The following is a 10,708-nucleotide window of genomic DNA, read 5'->3' as shown; positions in this document are numbered from 1 at the left end:
CCATACTTCCCAAAAGAGGTGTCTCCACTCTAGGTCTACTCTCTCAAACCCCTCACGCTAGAGTCAGGTTCCCATCCCCATCCCTCCCCTGAACAAGCTGTCAGAAGGCCAACCAGGCTCCCCATGCTATCAAGTGCAGAAACACCTTTCCATCACTGCATCGCTTGACCTCTCAGCAGCACATGACTGTACTGAGTATTCCCAGCTCAAAATGCACTTCTCCCAGTCTTCACTGCACTGCGTTAGCCAGGCCTGCTTCAAACGTCACCCTTCCTCTCTGCTCCCCTCACCAAAAATTTCACAAGGAAATAAAATTGCCAGGTGGCTGGTCCATCACTTCCTACCAACAACTCTAGTGTCTCACCTTCTGTAAAAGGCCAATTCCTTGAAGTCTGCTCTGGATCCATTCCCTCTCTCTGCCCAGGGGACCTTGGTCCATCAACTGAATATCGTCCCTCTGTCCTTCAACATTTCTCTTTATACCGGGATTTTCCAACTATTTACTTTCAATAGTTTTATTAAGATATAATTGACATTACATAAAATTCACCCATTCAAAGGATACAATTTTTATTATATTCAGAGTTGTACAACCATCACCACTATCTAATTATAGAACATTTTTATTTTCCCAAAAAGAAACCACATACCTATTAGCAGTCAGTCCCCATTTCCCCCCAACAACCCCCAGCCCTGGCAACCACTAATCTACTTTCTGTCTCTATAGATTTGCCTATTCTGGACATTTCATATAAATCGGATCATATGATATGTGGCCTTTTGTGACTGGTTTCTTTCCCTTCACATAATGTTTTCAGGGTTCATCTGCGTGGTAGCATGTGTCAATACTTCATTACTTTTTATGGCTCAATAATACTCCATTGTAGGATAGATCACATTTTGTTTGTCCATTCATCACTTGATGGACATTTGGATTGTTTCCACTTGTTAACTATTATGAATAATGCTGCTATGAACATTCAAGTACAAGTATTTGAATACCTGATATCAATTCTTTGGGTGTATACCCAGGAGTGGAATTGTTGGGTCATAGTCCGTGTTCATATTCTATGTTTAATTTATTGAGGGACCAAACTGTTTTCCACAGTGACTGCACCATTTCACATTCCCACTGGCAATGTACAAGGGTTTCATTCTCTCCACATCCTCACCAACACTAGTTATTTTCCTTTTTATATGATAGCCATGCTAGTGGGAATGAAGTGGTTTCTCACTATGGTTTTCATTTGCATTTTCCTGATGGCTAATGATGCTGAGCATCTTTTCATGTGCTTGTTGGTCATTTGTACATCTTTGGAAAAATGTCTATTCAGATCTTTTGCCCATTTTTTAATTGGGTTGTCTTTTTATTATTGAGTTGTAATAGTACTTTAAATATTTTGGATACTAGATTCTTATCAGATATATGATTTGCAAATATTTCCTCCCATTCTATAGGTTGCCTTTTCACTTTCCTGATGGCATTTTTTGAAGCATGCAAGTTTTCTTAATTTGATGAAGTTCAATTTATCTATTGTTTTCTTTAGTTGCTTTGTGCTTTTGGTGTCCTAAGAAACCACTGTCAAATCCAAGATCACAAAGATGTACACCTATGTCTCCTACTAAGAGTTTTATAGTTTTAGCTCTTACATTTAGGTCTCTGATCCATTTTGAATTAATTTTTTGTATGTGGTGTCAAGTCAAGGTCAAAATTAATTCCTTTGCATATGAATACCCACTTGTCCCAACACAATTTGTTTGCAAGACTCCTCTTTCCCCCATAGAATGGTATTGGTACCCTTGTTGAAAATCACTTCACCCATAATGTATGGGTATACTTCTGGACTTTCAATTTTATTCCATTGGTCTATATGTCTGTCTTGATGCCAGTACCACACAGTCTTGATTACTATAGCTTTGTAGCAAGTTTTGAAATCTTGAAGTCTGAGTCCTCCAACTTTGTTGTTCTTTTTCAAGATTGTTCTGGCTATCCTGGGTCCCTTAAATTTCCGTAAAAAATTTAGGATCACCTTGTCAATTTCTACAAAGCCGCCAGCTGGGATCTGATAGGGATTACACTGAATCTACAGATCAATTTGGGAGTACTGACACCTTAACAATATTGTCTTCCAACCCATTAACATGGGATGTCTTTCCATTTCTTTATGTCTTCATAAAGTTTTTAAACATTTTTTAGTTTTCCCTGTATAAGTTTTGCACTTCTTTCGTTAAGTTTATTACTATTTTATTCTTTTTGATGCTATTGTAAATGGAATTGTTTAATTTTCATTGCTCATTGTTAATGTATAGAAATACAACAAATTTTTGTATATTGATCTTGTATCCTGCAACTTCACTGAACTCATTTATTTGTTCTGACAGTTTGTATTTGGAAATTCCTTAGGATTGCCTATATATAAGATCAGGTCATCTACATACAGACATAGCTTTACTCCTTCATTGCCAGTCTGGATTCTTTTTTTTTTCTTTTTTTGCCTGACTGCCCTGGCTAGAACTTCCAGTACAATGATGAATAGAAGTGGCACAAGTGGGCATCCTTGTCTCATTCCTGAACTTAGGGGAAAACTTTCAGTCTTTCATTGAGTATATTAGCTGTGGGTTTTCCTAAGTGCTCTTTATCAGGTTGAGGAAGTTCCCTTCTATTCCCAGTTTTCTGAGTGTTTTTTTTTTTTTTTATCACGAAAAGGTGTTGGATTTTATCAAATACTTTTTATGTATCTATTGAGATGATGTGGGTTTTTTTTCTTTTTTAAGCTGAAATCTTAGGAGGATGATCAAGATACAAACCAGGGTGGCAGGTTGCTCTGGTTGAAGCAGGAAAAGCAGCCCGGGACTACCAAGCTGGCCTGCCAGCCATTCCCTCTCAAGCAGTCTCGGACTCCACAGGAAACCAGAAGCCAAGAGCAAGTGGACCCCATGGCTCTCATCCAGAACTCCTTGTCGGGCCTGGCTCCGTCAGCCAACTAAGTCCCAACTCTCAGCCTCAGGGATCCCTGGTTGGCAGGGCTGGCTGATGACGAGTACCCAGGCACTCTATCAAGAGCAGCTCATTAGAATTCTGCAAATTGCATATTTACCCTGGCATAGGGCTCCAGAGCCAACTGCCCCTCTACCTCTCTGGCTGAAGGATTGATCTGGGGGCTTTGGAGTCCTTAACACTTGCCCTTTTGGATGGTGTCTTTCTGTTAGATGTGAGTTTGGACCTATGGTTACAGCAAAGAGTGTACTTCTAAAACCGTGATTATAATTAACCCAAAATACAGAGGCTCAGTATCTCAAAAAGATTGCAGACAGCCTGCTGATTACTTTTTGGGAAGACTGATTAAGAAACTTTATTACAGAAAATTAATGCATCCAACGTCCCCAAATACATTTGTGACAAGAGCAGACATACAAGAGACACAGACAATAGTTGCTACATCACAGCCTTGTTCTTTCCAAAAGATAAAACATCATTCAAGAATGGGGTTAAGGGGTTGGAAAAGAGAGAAGTGGTTAGAGAAAGCCGGTACTGTCTTTATTTAAAAAAAAAAAAAAAAGTAACAGGTTGGCATTGCAAGAACACATACTGTGGGCCCAGAAACCAAGCTAAGCTGAAGCCTAAGGTGGTGACACCATGCCACCTGTAGCATCTCAGAGAAGCTATAGAACATCATTCCATTAAGAGAAGCAATCTCGTGATGGGGTGAAAACCTTAAAGTAGTAGTCTTTCTGCAAGCAGCTAATGGGCCGAGCAGCCTTGAGTCTCTTTAGAATTAAATGCCTGCTTAATCAAAGATCACTTAACTAACAGCTCCCCCACCTCTGTTTAACTACAGTGAGAGCACAAAAGAAAGTCATCCCCTTCCAGTCTTTGCCCTTCCATAGTTGGCATGTCTTGTTACAACCAGATAGAGGGGCACCACTTAGCAAGAACTCTCTCCTTTGTGACTACAAGTTGAGCTTCTCCTCCCCATTTGACGAGGTTGGCCACAGCTCCCAAATCTTATCCTGGTACACTGTGGAGCAGCAGCAGCTTTAGCCTACAACGCCAGGCAATGGCTGGAGGAAAGTGACAAGGGCATGGCTGAAGCAGGAGGGGCAATCCTGGAACAAGTGCCTCTGGGCAAACCTCAGGACCAAGAGGTTTTTAAACTAGTGGTCATTTTCTAGAAGAACTAGAAAAACACATTTAGGACAAACAGTTGATGTGAGAAGAAATGGCTATGAATACAGATTAGAGATCAGGTCAATGACCACGACCATAACTTATACCCATCCAAGACCTCACAGGGTGGGGAGGACACCGCCTGCAGACACACAAGGTTCCAAACAGTGAATTTTAAGAAATAGCTGCTTTCTCCTGAGTAATGTCATTAAAACACTCTTGAGTGCTTCACAGCCTCATACATACATCTGAATATTAATGCTTGGCAATACCAACACTCACCCACAACACAGTACCCTTCATAACTGCCAACAGTTAAGACGTATGTACACATCAGCCCTCACAATGACATTTAATATCACCATTTGCCACTGTGGCCATCACCCCTCACCCCAACTTGGATGAAATGTTACACCATCTACCAACATGAAAAAAAAACACTGAAATACAAACCAAGTTTCTTCCAGTTTAAGAACATTTAACAACAATCTACGTTTCCAATGAATGAATTCAAATTGTGGATAGGCCATGCTACTTTTCATACGATGCATTTAGTGCATAGGAACAGTTGATTACATCAGCCTGCCCTGCAGCTCTGGTGCCCCAAGATGGAGCCTGCAACAGGAGCCTCAGCAATCTTCCTCCGGGTGTTTGGTTTCTTGAAGTAGGGGAAAAAATGGGTACTGCTCCCTACCCCACCCCCCTTCACTGGGGTCCAGAAGACATAAGCAGCAGCTCAAGACCTCAATTGTTGAGCAGAATAATGTTCTGCTACATGTAATGGAAGACAGGGAGGTGAAAGAGGAAAAATAAAGCCTGAATATTTGACACATCATAACCTCAGGAGGATGTTTTTGCTGTTTAGCAATAAATGTGGGCCCGTGTGGGGGGTGGGGTGAAGCAAAAAAAAAACAAAAACAAAAAACTAAACCTAAAACCTACGTAGTAGTGAGCCTCAATCCTAACCACCACCTACCCGCACCTCTGAAGGCTGCTAAACCTTGTCTGTGTCAAGTTATCTTAGCTCCCACATGCAACAGTTCAGACTTCATCTTAATGCCACTCAGACAAACAAAATTACACAGTAGCTTCAAGTAGCCCACTTCATCTCCAACCTAAGGAAAGCAGGCCACATCAAGAAAGAGAGAAGTTACCAGATTTATAGGGAGACTAGTTGCCAAATACAATGGAGTGGGTTATTTTACTTCTAAGACTGCTGTGAGTCACAAATTTAGACTGTTATAATAGAGAACAGTTTTAAAAACGTAATACTGTTTATTTAACTTCAAAAACATTTCAGCATTCTAAACATACAAAAAAATAACAGAACATTGCAAATTGTGTTTAGTACAGAAGGTTCTTGAACTTTCATTGATGCAGTGGCTCTTCGCTTTGCTGACAATGAAGAGTTCTACAGTTTGTTTAAAAACAAACAGTTTAAAACTACCGCACTTAACTAAAAAAGATCCAAACACTTCTCATGCCAGCTGACCCCCCTTTTCCACAGCTAAGAATGGCAGCAGAATGCTATGTCACTATATACAAAAACAAGACAACCTGAAGCTAAATGGATGCCCACTGCAGTGTCCACAGGTCCAGCCTCACAGTGCACGCCCTGAGCTACAGCCCCTCCCAAAGGCATCTTCCCCACAGCCTCAACGCCAAGCAAGGAGCATCAAGAGTTTGTCTCGGTTGTTTTGTTCTTTTTACAAACTATAGATATGTACAGTTGATAACTCATGATTTCTAGCCAATAACCATAGTTAACACCACCTTACAAATTAAAAAAAGAAAACGCCAGAAACATCTTTAAATGCCTTGTCACACCAACAGCAAAGTGCACAGAGTGAGGAGAACACGAGAGCCTTTTCATTTTAAAAATGTTTGGAAATATGTACAACTTTGATACAGTTTCAGGGTGCTCCGGACACCCATGGCCACTTCATGTAAACCACTGACAATTTCTAGAGCACTTTGAGAGACTACAATATGATCATGATCCAATTGTGTAATTAAACCTAATGAGGGCAACAGACACCTCTCCAATAAGAGATGTGTCAATTACGGCGCTCCCCTACTCTAAGGTATTCACAAGGAGACAGATAAACAGTTTTTTTATTCATCCTCCTCCTCCTCCTCCTCCTCCTCCTCCTCTTCTTCCTCCTCATCTTCTTCGTCTTCCTCTTCCACCTTTTTCCGGGCAACTTTCGCAGGACCCTTTGCACCATCAAACTTTCCTTTAGACTTATAGTCGGCAACATCCTGGAAGGAACAGGGACACATTCCAAATGAGTAGACAAGCTCTCCTGCAGCTGTTTTAGCAAAGGATAGAAACATGTTGTCCCCCGCTCAGAATACGAAAGCAGGAACAAGAAAACAAGGAAGACAGGGCTGCTATTTGAAGTACTCGTTTCCAGGTACAAACTTGGTTCTCAGACACTCAAATGTAAAAGTTAGTGGGTTTTCCAGTGTCCTTTAATTCACGTTAATAGCACTGATCAAATCCCCTGCCCATGGCATCCCACATTGTCAAATTTTTTAAGCCTGCCTGAAGTCGTTCTAAAGACAAAAATCCGTCAGAAGCCTGTACACCAGCACACACGGCTGATCTTGCACAGAGATGGGCCCTTGCATGCTATACTAATGACTCAGCCCAACAAAGAAGCCTTACACCCCACAACCCACTCATACCCTGGGCAGCTGACTGCTCGCCTGTCCAGGCTGCCAGGCTGGCCCCAAACTGAGCTGGGCACACTCTAGGCCACCTCACCTTCTCGTACTTCTCCTTCAGCTTCGCCGCCTTATTGTTGTAAGGCTGCTTTTCACTGTCACTTAAGTTATTCCACATCTCACCCAGCTTCTTTGCCACGTCTCCAATAGAGATGCCAGGGTTTGTCGATTTGATCTTGGGGCGGAATTCTGAACAGAACAGGAAGAATCCAGACCTTGGGGAAGAGAGTTGTATAAATGAGATGAGAACCCACAACAACGTGAGCTTAAATCAAAATCCCATGTTTCTGAATGCACATACTTTCTACTGCTATGACTCCTCCCCTAAAGGAAAGAACTGTGTGAGACCATATATGATGTGACAAAGTTGTAGGTTCTAGAATATTTAAGATACTTCAGAAACATACAGTACTTTCTTGATCTCTCAGTTACTGGGAAAGGGATAGAGAACATCCCTAAGGACCATGACACCCAGAACCGGGCTGCCTCCTTCCTGGCAGAAAGGCCAACAGGCAACTCCCACGTGCACACAGCTCACAAACTTCTCAGCCTTAACCGTGGACTTCCCTGGCAGTACATTTTAAAGCTCAAAGTACAGAATATTTTGCAGTGGTATCTCAACGTTTCTTAGATAAGGTGTTCTCTAAAAAATCTTGCAAGCAGAAGGAAATCTCTTAATAGTTATCCTGAATCCTGTAGTCACTTACGGTGGCCTTTTGGGGGCATTAGGGTCCTTCTTCTTCTTCCCTCCCTTAGTTGGTCCATAATCCTTCATTTCCCGATCATAGCGTACTTTATCTGCTTTTGCCATTTCATCAAATTTAGACTTCTCTTTCCCAGACATTGTCTGCAAAGAACAGGATCTGTTAAATTCCTAATGCAGTGAGCACATACCTGTCCAGTTGTCCTATAATTAAAGTAGCACCTGCTATAACCACTTGCAAAAGGAGATGATGCCTTAAAGCCTTGTAAGAGTTTTAAAAAATAAAAGCACACATACAAAATTCTAAAGACAGGCAACAAAAGTGAAAGTAAAGAGGAAGAAAATAGCTACCCAGGGCTACTCTGAAGGTAAGTAACCCCAAAGTGTGCAATCCAGCTAAGATGAGCTTGAAGGATACAAAAAAAAAAATACCTTCCACCTCTCAGAGCACTTCTTGGAAAATTCTGCAAAATTGACAGGGACCTCTGGGTTTTTCTTCTTATGTTCCTCTCTGCACGTCTGCACAAAGAAGGCATAAGCAGACATCTTGCCCTTTGGTTTCTTGGGATCACCTTTCGCCATCCTGACTGTGATGGATGAAAGGAAGAGAGACAAAGAAAAACAAATACAATGAATAGAACAGACCTAAGAGAGATACCAAAAGCACAGCAAACTTTAAATTAAGGCGTCGTTAGGAAGCACCCTCCCCCCGCCAATGCCTGATGCCACAGGCAGCTGAAGCCAGAGTGGGGAGGAAATCAGTTTCACTGTCACTTGTCATTTAACTTTTGACCAGCATGAAGTGCGCTGGTTTGCAAGTTACTTCTTGGAGAGCAATCAAGTTCTCCAAATGGAACTGACCCAAGTGGGGTGGCTCAGCATCTCACTGCAATTCCGAACTACTACGTCTTGGAAACTATAAGCACAAAGTGGGAAGCGTGCTGGGAGGACACATTTGTAGGGAGTGCAGGCGGATGACAGAAGCTTGAAACCAATGACTTAAGGCTAGCTGGTCATCTGTTTAAGTCCTATGTTAGAGACAAAAATACTGTCACTGCTGCTAAACACAAGATCAAAGCAGAACTGTAAATAGGGAACATTTTAAATTTCACCATTGTTGATGCGTTTTGGCTTTTAAAAATGGCTTTTACAAGTGTGACCTGGCAAGCGAGCAGCTATCCCTTGTACTAGGGAGTTCAAATCTGTCACTTCGTCATTATCTAAAATGAGAGGGGATACCAAAAGGGCTAGTCTTGCTCATCTGTAAAGCGCAACGCGTGTCCAGCCAGGAACACTTTCTCCAAAGTTTCCAAATAAAAATGCAGCTGTGGCGTGTCATCGTCCCTGTCCCACCCCCCAGCTTCCCGCCATCTTTTCCTTTTCCCACACCCAAGGTCATCATGTAAAACTAAAGCGTTCCCCTTTGCGGGAACCGACTGAGGGGGTGCATTAGGGCCCGCAGGGGCAGCGCGGGTGGGGCGGGACGGGGCGCAGGGTAGCCCCGCGACAGCAGCGGGCAGCCGGGCTCAGCCCCGTGCTGGGTCACCCGGACACCAATAATTCACCTTCCATTTTGTCAAAAGCTTCCTGATGAAAGAAAGTGCCCCTGAAATCTACCGCTGCCACCCCCGGGGGTCGCACGGGGCCGGGTGCGGTGGTGGAAGCAGCGCACCAGGGGCGCGGAGCCAGGCCGGCAGCAGCGGCGGTGATGGTGGCGCCCGCCGTGCCTCCGAACCCCGCTCGCTAAAATGGCTGATCCGCGCGCAGCCGGCGCAGGCGGCGGCGGCGGCGAACAAAGCGGTCCGGGCCCCGCCGCCCGCTCGCCGGCCCCCGCCCCGCCCCGCCCCGCCCCGCCCGGGCCGCCTGCGGGCGCGGGGCTGCGGGGACCGCAGGCCGGACCCCCCCTGCCGGCGCGGGGCGCACTCCTCGGGATAACAAAGGCGACCGTGCAGCCATGACGCTCTGCCGCGCCGGGGCCCGCGGAGGCGCCCCCGGCCCTCCACGCCGCCAGCCCCGGGCCGCGGGCGCCGGGGCCGAGGCCAGAGCCCGCCTGGGAACCCCCGCAGCCCGCCCCGCCCGCCTGTCCTCCCCTCGCTGGGGCCAGCACCACGCCAGCCATATTAGCGGCGGCGGCGGTGCCCGGCGGGCAGGCGACGAGCGGGGGTCGGCCGGCCTGCGCCCCCCACTCCGGGGCCGCCGGGCGCTCCCGCGACGGCCATGTTAATGCAGAAGCAGCAGTGCAGCCCGCGGGCTCGCGCGGCGCCTAGCCGAGGCCGGGAGCGAAGTTTGCGCGCGCCGCAGCCCCCGGCGGGCACCGGCCGCCCGCCCCCCGCGGAGTCTGTCCCGGGCCGGGGAGCACCTGGCCCCCTTCCCAGTGCCGCCGCCCGGCGCCGGGACGCGCGCCGCCCAAGCCCGCAGCCGCCCCTCGGCTCGCGCCTCCGCCGCCGCCACCGTCGCCGCAGCTGCCGAACATCTGGCCTTATGGGGCTTTGGCCCCTCGGCCGCTGCGCCGGGGGGCGGCGGCCGAGGGCGGCTCGGAGGAGGGAGCCCAGCCCCGACAGCGGGGAGCTCAGGCTGAAGCACTGAAAAGTTGAAACACCTGAATTGCTTCTTCCTTCCTGGCCACCCAGCAAGAGGGAAGGCGAAGGGGGCGGGAAGGGCGCGGGGAGCACAGGCAGGGGGAGGCGGCGGCGGGGCGCGCTCGCGGCGGCGCGGGCCGTAAAGTTGTGCGGGCGCTGCGGCGGCGGCGGCGGGCGCGGGCGGTGCGAAACGTACCTGTATTGTTCGCTAGTCTGGGCAGCGCAGGGCACGACGCGCGGCTCAGCGCTCCCCAGCCTCGCGCTAGCTGCCTCCACGAGAGCCGCCTGATTGGCCAGCGGGCTCCGCCGTTTAAAACAGCCTCCTCGCCCGGCCATTGGCTGCGGGGCTCATGCATATTAAACAGGCGCGGGCGCCTATTGGGCGCGGCCGCTGGGATCATTCATTCAAACAGAACAACCCGCCGGCGCTGGTTACCGAGGCAAAACAGAAGAATAATAATATTCTCGCTTTCCCACCCCCCGTGCCTCACCTCTTCGAACCAAGCTGGGATCTCAAAGGACTTTGGA

The 10,708-nt window shown here is 46.9% G+C and overlaps 1 protein-coding gene across 1 annotated transcript; it reads right to left on the bottom strand.

The window, feature by feature from the left end:
- Positions 1 to 5,418: 5,418 nt before the first annotated feature.
- Positions 5,419 to 10,473, bottom strand: HMGB3 (high mobility group box 3). Its single transcript, XM_058534887.1, has 5 exons — positions 10,377 to 10,473; positions 8,034 to 8,188; positions 7,606 to 7,745; positions 6,939 to 7,113; positions 5,419 to 6,430 (listed from the first exon to the last, which is right to left on the bottom strand). Exons 2-5 carry the CDS (start codon positions 8,181 to 8,183, stop codon positions 6,284 to 6,286), a joined length of 612 nt encoding a protein of 203 aa, XP_058390870.1. The 5' UTR covers positions 8,184 to 8,188; positions 10,377 to 10,473; the 3' UTR covers positions 5,419 to 6,283.
- Positions 10,474 to 10,708: the final 235 nt, after the last annotated feature.

The sequence above is a fragment of the Diceros bicornis genome, chromosome X (genome assembly GCF_020826845.1).
Source record: "Diceros bicornis minor isolate mBicDic1 chromosome X, mDicBic1.mat.cur, whole genome shotgun sequence".
Lineage (NCBI taxonomy): Eukaryota > Metazoa > Chordata > Mammalia > Perissodactyla > Rhinocerotidae > Diceros > Diceros bicornis.
This window is presented reverse-complemented; position numbering and strand designations above follow the sequence as displayed.

Coding starts and splice junctions, on each gene's coding strand:
- HMGB3 (XM_058534887.1), bottom strand. CDS start 8,183: ATGGCGAAAGGTGATCCCAAGAAACCAAAGGGCAAGATGTCTGCTTAT. Junction 7,746..8,033: donor AGTGCTCTGAGAGGTGGAAG/GTATTTTTTTTT, acceptor TGTTCTTTGCAG/ACAATGTCTGGGAAAGAGAA. Junction 7,114..7,605: donor AATGCCCCCAAAAGGCCACC/GTAAGTGACTAC, acceptor CTCTTCCCCAAG/GTCTGGATTCTTCCTGTTCT.